We start from the raw sequence: 14,201 nt of genomic DNA, 5'->3' as shown, positions 1-14,201 counted from the left end.
TGTTTGGGCATATGCAAAACGATGGCGAGGGTGTGTGAAGTAACGTAATGTGTGTGTGTGTTTGTGCATGTGTGTAAAGGTGAGAACATGAAACGCTCTCTTTCATATTTAATGAGTGGAGATGGGGCTAAGGAACGTTGCAGTGTTCACAGGAGGTATTCCCGTGGGCTGTCAGCCTGCTCGCAGCGCTCTGTTATATCACTCACAACCCTGTGTGTGTGTGTGTGTGTGCGTGTGCGTGCGTGCGTGTGTGTTGTAGTAGTAGTAGTAGACATATCGGTGTGTGTGTGTGCATCCCACTGAAAGTTGAATCATTTGTTTTGAGGGGATGGGGGCAGGGGTTCAGAGCAGCATATGGCACGTGCATTAGCATTGCACCAGCATTGTTTTGATACGTCTGCTCCGTGACTGCGAGGGATGGGAGCGTGCACAGTGCTAACTAGGCCAAGGAGTGTTATTGAATATATGCAGTGACCACACAGAACAGTGTCTGTGGCGTGCAGCTCCTCGTTCGTCGTCTCTCTCGAGCTGCAGCCGTGCCTCGACCGGACCTGGGGATTTTTCGGGAGGTGCTCGATCGCTCCCTCTGCTCGCTTCCTTTTCTGATTAGGAAGCGTTTCCTCTGCTCTTATCTCCGCTCTCATCCTGATTCCCTTTGCCTCGTCACTAATCAAAGCTCGTGTGATTCCACGCTGAGCTGCACTGGAACACACTGTCCCCCGAGCCCCGAGCTGCACTCACCTCGGATGCAGTTTTAACGAGAGCCTCTCACACTGTGTACCCAACTTGGTTTTTGAATGATCATGCTATTATGCTAAACCCTGCATGTGGGGGAAAATGCTTTAAATGCTAATTGTAATGTCCTGAAAAGCAAACGGGAACTCCTTCCAGACCGAAGAGCTGCAGTGTCAGGGAGCTGTGGACAGAGGAAGGAGGAAATAGAGGAAACGGGAACTTTGAAAATCCCGTCCAGTGTGACTGACGACTGTCGGAAGGTTTGACGGCGGATCGTCTTTGATCATCGGGAACACAAGCTCGTCCTGCAGCACAGTCCACGTGCAGGAAGAGGCTGAGAGGGCAGAAATAATATGACTTCATGCACTCGTGCAGAAATATTAAAAAGTTTGAGGCCACTTTGAAAATACCAAGTTAAAGCTCTTAATCTGAGCGATGTGGATCTGGTCAGTGTGTGTTGCCCCGGATGGATTTGGACATTTCTGCTCCTCTCAGGACGAATTATAAAATTCTTCAGTGACTTTTCCTGCGATGACATTTTCATTTTGTCCTGTATAATTAATCTGCCTGCTCAAGGCAAGCTAACAGGCTGAGCTCAGGGTTCCGAGCATAGAACCACAGAGAACGTTAGGATGCTGCTGTTCAGACCAATACATTATTATATATTTGACTTGTTCATTTTGAATGCAGTGTAGATGCATTATATAAGTAGGAGATATAACACTTGTTCGGTTTGAACCAAGTGAGCAAAGTCTCTGTTGGAAGGTTGTTGCAGATAAAGTTGTTAAAATAAAAAAATGTTATTCATTAATTCATATTTTTATGTTCATGATAAATATTTATGTATCTATATTTATTTCTACGGACCCTCTCATTAGTAGATGCCCTGTAGAGAGAACACGGATCTGTGGCAGTTTGTTGCCTCTTGATCATTTCAATGTGTGGACTGAAGGAGCCGGGAATCAAACCACAAACCGTCTGATGAGTGGATGAGTTGTGTGATGTTGTGGGTTTACAGCGATGTAAGCACTTTACACATCTGTACTGTGAACCTGTGGCAGTTTAGTCAAAGTTTAGATGCTCATGTATTCAGTAAAAGTACTTGTTGTATTTAATAGAACTCAGAAAGTAGGAATAATGCATGTCTTGATAACAGCAGTTATTATTTTAATTGTTTGACTTTTTTCTACACACAGATTCTCTTCCTGTTTCATGTGTTTGTGCACATTAGATCATGGAAATCCGAGTTGGAATATTGATGCTTTGATCTGTCTGTCATTTGCCACTAATTGACTGTCATATGTTATTTGTCGTCGTGTTAACGCTTTAGCTGGTAGCGTTTTGAGTCGACGGAACGACACTGTGAAGGTTCGATGCCCCGAGGGTTTGTGCTCGCTCCAGTTCCTGCTGTTAATCTATGCAAAGTTCCTGCATCAAAACACAATATTTACAGCGCGGGAGAAGATGCGGCGCATAAATATTTCACCGCTTCAAATTCAGCCACCAGATCTTTCAATATTTGGGGTTATTTTGCAACTTTGTTTCTTTGAAAGGGGAGGGGGGGGCTTTTGATGCGGAGCTTTAAAGAGCCAGTAGCCTCTTTAAATCAATCAAAGTGACACGCTTGTGTTTTTTTTATCTCGTGTCTTGTCGCCATCAAATTTTCATAAAAAGATGAGATTGAAGAATTATTCACAAGCGCGAACATGAGGCCCGCTCGAAAAAAACAGCGAGACGAGCCTTCCAGTTAGCGTGTTAGTGCTCCATGAAAACCCTGGTAATTACAGACAGGGAAGCGATGCTGTAAACTAATTCTGCCGCCGCAATGTTTTTCATGCGAGATCGATATGCTGCTGTAGGTGCTCTGAATAAACAAGTCCTTCATTACCCCTGTCTCACTGCTGTTGTTCCTTTTTGGTTTTTTTTCTTGCAGAGCTTCCGTACGGCTGGGAGAAAATCGATGACCCCATTTACGGCAGCTACTATGTCGAGTAAGTCGGCTGCATCTTTAATATGTAATGGCTTGCTTTTGATTTCTCAATGTTGCCCGCTGGTGCTGTGTTAATCATATTTATAAGGAAGAGCCAGGCGCTGCTGCTGCTGCCAGGAAGCGTTTGCTCGCTCTGTCTACCTGCTGACAGCTCACTGTTTGTTTGCAGGCGGAGGGGAGGGGAGGGGAGGGAGGGGGGTGCTGGACTTTATTTTGTCTGCTCGTCCAACATTTCTGTGTCAGAGATACTCACAGTGCAGATGAGCTCATCAGCGTCTCTTTTTTAAACATTCTGCACGTGTGTTCACAACGTCTCTATCGAGCTGCGACTCCCCTCGTGTTCTCAAGTGTCATTTCTTTGGCTGGATGCTCTGAACTCTGGGGCGCGGGGACGAGGACCTATTTTGAGACAAGAGGGCGGCAAAAAATCCTCCAGAAAGACACTTGACTATATGAACTGCACACACACAGACACACACACACACACACACACACACACACACACACACACACACACACACACACACACACACTCCCCCTCAAGACACTCTGTTGCGTTGCATTGCGGTCACGTAAACATCCAGACCTTGAAATTATGTAACTACAGGTCAAAATATACTCAATATACTCAATATATATTATACTGTTTTTTGTATTCTCAGTGTGATACTGGGGGTTGTTCATTAAAAAGGTAAGGAGAGAGAGAGTGTGTGTGTGTGTGTGCAGTCTCAAAGAGTGGGGGGGAAGTATTTAATGATGACTAATTATGTCACGCAGCCAAATTACAGTATTTGTAGTGGTTGACTATCTCCCCTCTTACAAACTAAATTAAGAACGACGTGGGACGCAGAAGGAAATCAGTGTTTCATGTGCAGGTTTCCTCACAGTCACTGACTCGCACAATTCTGCTCAGAAGACGGAAGAAAAGCTCTGAATCCGTCGTTTGTTCTTCTGTCTTTTCTTTTCCTTTTTTTTACTCAGCAAAGTCTTTCTGCAGCTCTGTTACATAATCTGGGGACCTTCCGTTTAATTAGTCATCACAGCGACAGCGGCTGAAGTGCCAGGGTTTTCAGATCTGATCTCTGTCGACAGGGAGGCCGAGTTCAGTGCAGCGCGATCCTGTGAAATCTAACGTCTCTTCTGTTGTTGTTGTGTCATTAAAGTCATATAAACAGAAGGACCCAGTTCGAGAACCCAGTCCTGGAGGCCAAGAGGAGACTCCAGCAGCAGCAGCAGATGCAAAGCCAGGGTCTGTCCTCACTGCCCCTCCCCACCATCTACAGAGGTGAGAGCACCTCCCTGGTGTCTGAGCTGATTCCTCAGTTTCTCTGTGTGTAGTCAGACCCATTATCTGTCTGTATGTGTATGTTCGGTTTCTCAAGCTACTTATATCTGTATCTGAAAGTGTTAAAGCTTCAAATATAGATTTATCAAACACTTACATGGAATAGATAAAGAACTGGAATGGCACGTAGAAGAGTGCGTGCCTCTGCAAGGCCAAACAATCCTACACATGACTGTCTAGATCTTATATATAGATCTTATACGGTCTAATATAAAGGCTGTATAACTCCGCGTTTGCACAATCCTGCTCACAAACAAATCAAAGATCAGACACAGGAGAACATATGACCTCTGTGGTGAAGGTTAACGTTTGATTAAATGATTTATTTAGAATAACATTTTGCCCAGAAATAAATCAGTTAGGCTACAAATTGCATTTAAAAAAAATTCTGAATGTTATTTCAATAACTCACGTTCACTTTCTACTTCTTCCAAATTCACTTTCCCTCTTTCCAGAGAAACTATTGTTATGTTGATTGACAGAAACAGATCTGAGTGACGAGTCAGAGGAGACGTCTGTGTGTGAATAAAACTCGTCCCCGACTGAACATGTGGGATTCAATGTGATTCACTGTTTTGTTTAATCACTGGTTTGTTGCTGCCTGATTCCAGTGCTCACTCTGCACCAGCAGTAGGATGCACTGCTAGAAAAACTCTGTCTGGACTGGTGAAGAGGAGGTTTGTTTCCGTAGTAACGTAGTAGTCCAGAGTCGAGAGCCTGTCTCCGTGGTTACACTCTGTGTACGTTCCATTGAGGCTCTCTCTCCTCCCTCTCCCCACCTTCATCCTCCCTCCTCCTCCTCCTTCTTTTCTCTCGATGCCAGTGGAGGATGCCAAACCCTGTGCCACCCTCCCCAGATCCGCCCTCACGCAGGTCGGCCCGGTGCCCGAGCGCTGCCACAGCCTGGGCGACCTCTCGCGCTCGCCAACTCTGTGCCGCAGGGCCGCCGTGTACGCTACCTCCTCCTCCACCGACGTCTCCCCGCTCCGGCGCGTTCTGACTCGGCGGATGAATATGTGCCCCCACCAACTGCAGCGGCAGCAGCGACGGCAGCAGCAGCAGCCACTTCACACCTCCGCCTGCGCTGTGGTGCTAGAGCAGCCTGTCTGTAGCCCCTACTCCCTGTGGCACTTCGTCAGTAAGTAGGCCAAGAGAGAGGCAACGGAGGCTGACTGTCGCCCTCATGGCTGCTTGCGCTCCTTTGACTTACTGTAAGCATGCTAGCTTGTAAGCAAGCTTTCCCCTGAAGGCTGCTGAAGGATTTGTGTGAACCATGACATGTCTTATCGGCTGGCAGAAGCAGGCAGAGAGTGTAATCACTCAGTCGATGTCTGGACCAGCGACGGCAAACAAAGGACGTTAACTAGAACACTAGCCGCGACTCTTTTCTGAGGTGAAACGATGGGAGACTTGTTTAAGTGTGACTAAGCTTGTTGGCTGAGATCCTCTCATTCTGCACAAGACGCTTCTCCTCCAGAGGTCCCCCTCCCCGCCGCCCCCAGCTCTCCCTTGCTCCAGTAATCTCCCAGTTCCTCCCTAACCCTCCCACGCATCTTCTCTTGGAACTGATCCCTGATTGACAGCATGTCATGTGCCCAATGTTGCTTCTTTTGGCTTCCTCTGGACGGGACTGAAGACCTGCACCTCTGATACCCTCTGCACCCCTTCACACCCCCAGCATGGGAGGAGAGGAACAGACGATTGTTTGGTGTTTTGCCAGGAGGGATTTTTCTTTCTTCTGTTTTTTAATTTCGACTCTGCACGGGAGCCAAATCTGCTGAAGCCCACATGCAGCTTCCAGCACCGCAGCCTCACCTCTGTCCAAAGTTATTTGTTTTGCAGCTAAGATCATACCCTGCCAGTTTTCCTGTGGCTTCACCTACTGGATAAGCTTTACCCATGCCTCCACCCTGCGACCACTGCCCTGCACCAAACTTCAGGCCCTTTCATCCTTTGCCTTAAAGCCTGTGAAGTATTGATGTTTCCATGTGGTTATTGGGTTTCTCTCTTGTGTCCTCAATAGAGAAGCCGCTGTTCACGCGGGACCCGACTCAGCTGAAAGGCAGCTTCTTGTCCACGCCGCTCCAAAAGAGCAACATGGGCTTCGGCTTCACGATCATCGGAGGCGACGAGCCCGATGAATTCCTCCAGGTCAAGAGCGTCATCCCCGACGGGCCGGCTGCAGCTGACGGGAAAATGGCCACAGGTGAGACACAGAAACACAAAGCAGGGATGCTCACAAACCAAAAAACAACTTTAAGATAAGATCATTTATTTCTAACGGCCATATTCACAAATCAAGGTGCGACATCCTCTGTCGTCCTGCAGCTGGAAAGTTCACATACTTATAAATATGATAAAAACATAGTTTTATCGCAGTAAATGTCGGCATTAAAAATTCATACGCTGATTTCTCCTTGAAAGTTTGACTCCTGCAGCATCTGGTCCGTACATTAGTAGTGAGGTTAAGTGCACGTGTGCAAACCTCCCATTTCACACATTTACCTTCTTTAATGCACAAGAGCCGACAATTCATCAAACCGGTGCAGCTCACACAGAGATGAATGCAGCTTCCTGTTCAAGATGAAATATCTACAAGTGCAGTCCCTCATTCAAACACACAAATTATACCAGTAATGCAAATGTGGTTCATGCGTGTGTGTGTGTGTGTATGTGCATGTGTGCGTGCAGGTGTATCTTGCCAAGCCTGCACTATACCTACATGTATTTGTGTTTGTGCACGTGCACCAACTGCAGAGTTTTTGTTCTCCCATTAATCATGAAAGGGACTTTATGAGCACTGCTGGTTGAGGCCACATGGGGTTGGACTGCAGCACATGTGCACACACACACACACACACACACACACACACACACACACCAGAACACACCAGCTTTTGTCAGGGGAATAGCAGAAAGCAGGTTTTTTACGCTGTTATCAGCTTGTGATTATGTTTCTATCTGTAAACTCTGGAGCAGGCACGGAGGGTTTATTGGTCATTTATCAGACATTAGTGAAGATAGAACTCTCCTTCCAAAATAAGCTTGAATCGTTCTATGACCTTGAAGTTGTGTTAACACTCTTCTCTTAGAATATTGCGTCATAAATCTGCTGCAAATGATTTATCCCTCCATATGGACGATGGCCGTAGACGGAGGAATTACATTTTCAGGTCCATCCGTACACACGTCCAGTTCTTGTGAACGTAATATGTCACAAACACCTCGAGGGAATTTCTTCAAATTTGACACAAATATCTACTCGGACTCGAGGATGGACTGATAAGTGTTTGGTGATCAAAGAGTCAAAGGTCAAAGTCCCTGTGTTATCTGGAAAATACCTTTCTAGAGATAATTTAAAGCAACACTATGTAACTTTTACTGAGCAACAGCGCCCTCTGCAGCCAACATGTGGTGATTCATTCTGTCGTGCTCCGGGTTCATAAGGTTTTCATGGAAAGAGAAAAAGAACGTTTGTCAATGTTTTGACTCACTGAACTGAAACACCAGTGACTGGTGAATATTACCCATGATCCCCTGGAAGTTGTATAATTGTGTGAGAGCAGGAGTCTGAAATAGATCTTGATGACTAATAAACAAAACCGCATATAAAACATTCTGGGTCTCATCCCCCCCCATCTCTCTTTTATTTTCCTGTGTACTCTCCCCAGACTAAACTCCCTCACCTCCTGTCTCCTCACCGCCACTTCCTCTCCATCTCTGCCTCACTCCCTCCCTCCCTCACTCCCTCCCTCCTCCTCCTCCCTTCCTCCCTTCCTCCCTTCCTCCCTTCCTCCCCGGACTGTGTGTCCTACTTCTGCAGCCGCGGCGCTCTAACGATCACACAAGCCCACACTTAGGGAAACCCGGTCCGGCGAAGGTGTGAAATTTCCCAGACTCCAGATAGATAATTTGCGTCGCTTTCTCCCGTGTGACGACCTCCGGGCTGTCTCCGCCATCAGAGAAGTTTCTGATCTATTGCATATTGCAGCTCTAGCACAGTGCAGCCGTTCGGAATATTTTCAAAGAATTTATTGACTGCAGGATAAATGTTTCTCCACAGATATGAAATGCAGGGGTTCGTTATCTGTGACATTTCTGAGTTGTGTGTGTGCTTGACGTGAAGAGGTTTAATTTGGAAGCTAGAGGCTGTTAATGAAAAATCAAGTGGGTTAGTGTTTTTAAAACGAGTGGAACTGCTGCAGCACTCTGCTGTTCTGTATTCAGACTCCACAGTGTGTGTGTTCGGTTCAGATAAGACGAGAGAGAAACAGGCACCAATATTTCACAATTTGACTTATTCAGTCTCAAATGTGCATTATTTCATCCACAACACCGAACAAAACACACAATTGAAATGACAGACAACAGAGAATGTGTGAATTTAATGGTTTGAGCTTAGCGTGTGTTAAAACTTATATGGGTGTTTACACTTTGAGCAGCAGGTCCTGTTTAGACTTTTTACTGCATGTCTCTCCTGCCTCTCCTTCACTTCGTCTATTGAAAGAAGTTATATGATGCTTTTTCAGTTTTTATTCCCTCTCGTGTATTATAAAAGTTTATTTGTGAATATATAATTCTGAAAAGACCAAAGTCAAAATTATTTTGGTTCTTGATGTCAGACAGAAGTAACACAACAGGATTTTGACTCTCTGTACTGAGCTAGTTTACCGGACACCCTAAATATCAGTCTTTAACAAATGCCGGCCCCCTGCTGAGACTCTATCGTGGCCCCGTCTTCTCGGCAGGGGCCACAAAGACCTTTACGTCCGCAGACTCTTGAACACACCATTAGCTGGAGATGAATGTGTCATAAGGAATGTGCAAGGATGGGACAATGAGAGATGAATTAGCTGCTGGGGCCTTGGTCCCGGCGAGCGTGGCGTTAAGGTCAGCGTGATTTAGAATACACAAAGGGACCAGCAGGAGCCGTTATAATAGATGGAGAGCGGATGTATGGCGGCCGTGAGCGAGAAGTTTTGTCTCCGCTCTCTCTGATGTGTTCATTTCTCTCCACCTTCATCCACCAGTCTGTGTTCGTGACCTGATCAAGGCTCATTTTTACAGCACTCACAAAAGCCGCAGTGCTTCTGTAGCCATGTTGATTGCAGATTATACAAAGTGTCAAGAAGTGTCAAGGAGTAACAAGATGGATCTTTTTTTACTACTTTCTGGGGAATTTATCTTGCTTTAATATTTAGTTTTTGTGCCTTTTTCTGCAAAAAATGCTAAACGGATTCTTCCTCTTCAGAAAAAATCAAACATGAGATTGCTTCGCTTGAAGTTCGCCCAGCCCTCGGGAATCTGCAGTAATATTTGAAACAATGGAGTTTGGATTAAAACCAGACGTGGAGAACAGTAGGATGTTTGTTTCTGTCTTTGCGTTTTCTGAGAAATATCAACGAGTCAGAACTGAAAACTGAACAACGCGAGCCGGTCGGAATTCTTGTAGGACTTCGTGCTCGCACAGTTCATAGAATCTATAAACTTTGATGAGGAGAAAGAAAATCAGGAACAATCCGTCTTGAAAGAGATGCTGTGTCCTTCAGATGTAAGTGAATCTCATCTTCATCGTATTCACAATGGCATTGAGGCCCCGAGCAAAGAGCCCCCCCCTCAAGAACAGCTGATTATGTCCACAGCAACAACAACTGTGCAGGCCCCCCCTCCCCAGGTCCCTTTTGCCTGGGTCCCCAGAGACCCTTGAAACGATTGATTGTGTTCGAGGCAGAGACTGTTTTTCTAAGAGCGTTTTCTCACCTGAGGTCTGAACCAACGTTTGTGTCTTTGTTTACATTCGATGATTTGGCATCAACACATCCTGTCGTCATCTCCTGCATGGTTTGCATCTCCCTCTGCTTGACATTGATTTGTTTGTAGACGGGCGTGCGTCTGTCATCTGTGTGTTGGTTAGTATTCTCTCTGTTTGAGGGAAGAAGACGAATGGACTGATTCACTCCTTTAATTTTGTTGCCACTCTTATATCGTTGTTGTTTTACTACCTGCATGAATTATCTGAATTATCAGAATAAATGTTTAAACACTGCAAATTAACCGAAACCACCTCTTTTTGGTTTTCACTGGTCTGTTATTTCGGTTCCGACTAAACTCTAAAGTCCGAAGGTCGGGCCCAAACAAAGTAAGCGTGAAAGTGCCGTAAATCCTGGCTGATAAAAGCACGGCTGCTGCAGATGATGATGAACTGATCCGTCAGGTACGATCATGCATGGACGCCTGTGAGTTTAGAGCTTTCTGTCTCTGTGAAAACAAAAAACTCAATGCCTCCTTCTCTGTCCTCCCTGCCTGCTCATAAAGAATGAGATATGGTCGTGGCCCGGGCGCTGTGAGGTCACAGCTCCATCGTTTGTTTTCTGCCAGTGTGCTGCTCGACTATTGATTCCGACGCCGGCGCTCAAGGCAAATGTCGGCCCGGATTAATTAAAAGTTCTGTCACGTCACGTTGCCTCGAGATGTGAGCTCGCTCTGTCAGTGCCGGCGTTTGTCTGCATCACAGTTTACAGTGAGAGAGAGAGGGGGAGGGAACATTTTGGTGATATCTTAACTTGGGTTTACTGCCGTCACTCAGCCGGGTCGGTAGCTCGGCGCCCGCTCCACAGTCAATCCAGGGAATCGATGTGAATTACCTTTACTGACCCAGTCATTAGTGCTGTAATAGTCTCCCACTCACGTTTTAAGAGAATTGAACAGGACGGGGCTGGTGGTTAGCGAGGTGAGGGCCAATCACTGCAGCACGCGCTTTGCTTATTAATCCTGAAGGATCTTTGTTTTCCTCAGCAACACGCGCGCTCACAGTCTCCTCCAGCCGCCGCTCTCTAAAGAGCACGACAATTATCCCTGCAATTAGAAAAATAATTGTTTTCATTATCAACGCAGGTAAATGCTGTTTGTAAGACTTTAGTGTGGATCTTGCCTCGTGTTCCCACTCGCTGGGTGTTTTTAAAAACCTGCATGGTGCCTGCACAAAACACTATATTTAGTCATCTGGATGCGGAGCCTCTTTGTGTGGGAACATTTAATTGTCAGCGAGGTTTTATCTACAGTGCAGTGTGTTGGAGTAAGCAAATAAAAAATCCCTGTGTGCCGTGAAAGACAAACGTTTTAGCCTCTCGTCATCTTTCACATTTGAAAGGCAGATAAGGCGTTTTTATCTGTGGTCGTGTTTATCTGTGGTCGTGTTTATCTGTGGTCGTGGTCGATGTCTCTGAGGGAGACGGCGCTGATTGAGATGTGGAAAAGTCCGGATCTCAGCTCCAGGCACTGGTTCACCACCGGCTGTAACTCAGTGAGGGTCGTACACAATATCTCAAGACTGCATCGAGGGAATTTCTTTAAATTTGGTTGAAGTTTGACTAAATGATGAGCTGATTCGATTTTGATGGTTGAAGGTCAAAGGTCAAGGTCGCTGCAATTAACTGATTCGATTTTTTGGGATCCTGGATCCATGTCTTGATCCAGATTCATCCAAAATGTAATGGTTTCCTCTTTGGTTCATAGCTCAGCCCTCCACTGAAGTTCATGGAAATAGATTCAGTAATTCTTTCAGTAATTAGTGGCTGTTAATATCGTTTCAGTTTGTCAAACCTTCCACGATTTACACCTGACCACCATGTCTCTCTCTTCTTTGGTCTGCAGGCGATGTCATCGTCTACATCAACGACGTGTGCGTCCTGGGCACCACCCATGCCGACGTGGTTAAGCTCTTCCAGTCGGTGCCCATCGGCCAAAGCGTGACGCTGGTGTTGTGTCGTGGTTATCCTCTGCCCTACGACCCGGAGGAAGCTGCCAACACCAACAACAACACCACCACCACCACCACCATCATCTCCCCGCTGGGCATCATGGAGCAGCGGCCCATCATGGTGAACGGCAGGACGGGCTACGACAACTACCTGGAATATCTCTCCCGCACGGCTCGCTTCGTCACGGACCCCAGTCAGGACCAGGTCAACGCCCAGCAGCTCCTCCCGCCTCATCCAGGCGACACCCACTTGGACGGCTCCCTCCCGCCCACCACTGGCACCACGCCTCCCGACAGCGTCTCCATGGCGTCGTCGGGGGCGACCCAGGGGGAGCTGCTGACCCTCACCATGGTGAAGGGAGCGGACGGCTTTGGCTTCACTATCGCCGACAGCGCCACGGGCCAGCGCGTTAAACAGGTGCTGGAGCCTCAGGGCTGCCCGGGCCTGTGCGAGGCGGATCTGATCGTGGAGATTAACAAGCAGCCGGTTCAGGGATTCACACACACACAGGTGGTGGAGCTGCTCAAGGAGTGTGCCGTCGGATCCGAGACCAGCCTGGTGGTGCAGAGAGGGGGAACAGGTAAGACGGCGGCCGCAGGTCGACATGGCGTTGGAGGAGTGTTGGCTCAGCAGGAGCGCTTGAATCTCTCCCCATCTATTTCCTATTTGTCTTTCTAGCTGCGGCTCTCTCTGCCTTTTCATCTATGTCATCCTTTGCTATTATTACTAAGTGTGTGAGTGTGTGTGTGACCCGGCTCAAAGACCACAGAAACCCATTATAGTTCTGCAGAGCTCCACAATGGCTGACTAATGCACAGCTCCTCTCTTCTCTGCTCAGGGAGAAAAACCCCGTCTTTCACCTCAGTTAAATAGACCCGGCTCCCCTCCGCTCGCTGAGCCGCGGTGGACAACATGCTTTTACAGCACTGAGCTATTTTCAAAGCCACTTTTTCATGTTTTTATCATGACAGTTTCATGCATGGGGCGGATTTTACCCAACATTTTATTTCCACTACGAATAAAAGCCCAGAAATGAGGGCATGTCAGAAACACCTGAGTTTTTACACCAAATACTGGCAGACTGCAAATGGCACAAAAGTGCTTCCAGCCCTGTGTTTTTCAGACTGTGGCCCTCTGACAATCATAATTATGCGCTGCACTCTGTCATGAGTCACACACAGGTTTGTTATTTGCAGAATCCACAGGTAGATGACAGTTTTCTGAGAGAGTGTGTGTGTGTGTGTGTGTGTGTGTGTGTGTGTGTGTGTGTGTGTGTGTGTGTGTGTGTGTGTGTGTGTGTGTGTGTGTGTGTGTGTGTGTGTGTGTGTGTGTGTGTGTTGGGGCAGATTATGTGCAGATGCATCTACATTCGCTCTCTAAAACAAGCAGAAACCTTTTCACAGTTGACTAGTGATGACTTTGACATTGAAAGAAAGAGATTCAGTGTCGCTTGTACGACTGATTTGACGAAACATAAGCGATGGCTCACTGAAGAGTAAAAACGTTTACGATTTTAATTAAATCTTGAATCAGCATCAGCGTCCCTCCGTCAACCGCACAGATAAGAGCCGTGTCTCAATTCAGAGGCTGCATCTGAAGACGCATTACATCACAGCGGCCTGACTAGACTGTCCTGTTTGAAAGGCTCCGACTAGTGTGGCAGACAAATGCGTCCCCGAGAAACAAAGGCTCCAACAGGTGGATCCTATCCCAGGAGTCATTGCGTTTTAGAGACAAACCATTTCAATCGAACAGCTAATCGCACGAATCTCAAAACACCAAAGCACATTAAAACGTTTGTGTCGTGTCCATCTTCAGCTGCAATAACGTTAATCCTCTGTAGACCAGACCTTGAAAGGATGCAGCCTCTGAATTGAGACGCAGCTAATGTCTTTCTCTGAAGCAGTTGTTGTTGATTTAACCTGTCCTCGATTTATTCATTCATTCTCTACGTGAACTCATGGGATGATTTGGGAAACCAGTGCTACTTGTGCTTCTCTTTGTGGAACCAATTTGTACTTCTGCATCTGGCCTCTTTGTGTCGTGTAATGTCACATACCAGTCATGATGCCAGCCGCCTGGTGCCACTGACACCGCTGAGACTCGCCCACAAAGGTCAGCGGCGTCCTCTGAATGGATTTATTGCCATTTATTTCTTTATTAGTCTGCCCGTGTCCCCGTCATGAAGCAGCGAGCCAACAAACCCGAAGAGAAGAGAACACACAGAGTGAACATATTTATAAAAATGTAGATTTTTTCCCCCTGCTCCACTACGAGAGAAAATAAATATTTTTGTGGCCGGTACGTCTGTGACATCGTCAGCCATACGTGCACACATGGGAAAGGTCAGAAGTTGTGTGCCACCGTCTCA

General features: G+C 46.7%; 1 protein-coding gene across 9 annotated transcripts in view; it reads left to right on the top strand.

The window, feature by feature from the left end:
- The window catches only part of magi2a (membrane associated guanylate kinase, WW and PDZ domain containing 2a), a 176,817-nt gene that overhangs the window by 133,662 nt on the left and 28,954 nt on the right, over positions 1–14,201 (top strand). For 6 of the 9 annotated variants that reach the window (XM_034578120.1, XM_034578123.1, XM_034578122.1 and 3 more), the window contains exons 7-11: positions 2,669–2,726; positions 3,889–4,010; positions 4,894–5,208; positions 6,094–6,276; positions 11,724–12,410. In XM_034578120.1, the coding sequence (XP_034434011.1) occupies positions 2,669–2,726; positions 3,889–4,010; positions 4,894–5,208; positions 6,094–6,276; positions 11,724–12,410 (1,365 nt within the window). The remainder of the gene's footprint in view (positions 1–2,668; positions 2,727–3,888; positions 4,011–4,893; positions 5,209–6,093; positions 6,277–11,723; positions 12,411–14,201) is intronic. The other 3 variants (XM_034578125.1, XM_034578124.1, XM_034578128.1) reach the window with 1 other exon arrangement.

The sequence above is a fragment of the Hippoglossus hippoglossus genome, chromosome 23 (assembly GCF_009819705.1).
Source record: "Hippoglossus hippoglossus isolate fHipHip1 chromosome 23, fHipHip1.pri, whole genome shotgun sequence".
NCBI classification, from domain to species: Eukaryota; Metazoa; Chordata; class Actinopteri; order Pleuronectiformes; family Pleuronectidae; genus Hippoglossus; species Hippoglossus hippoglossus.
The sequence above is the reverse complement of the archived record's forward strand: the minus strand, read 5'-3'. Positions and strand labels throughout refer to the sequence as shown.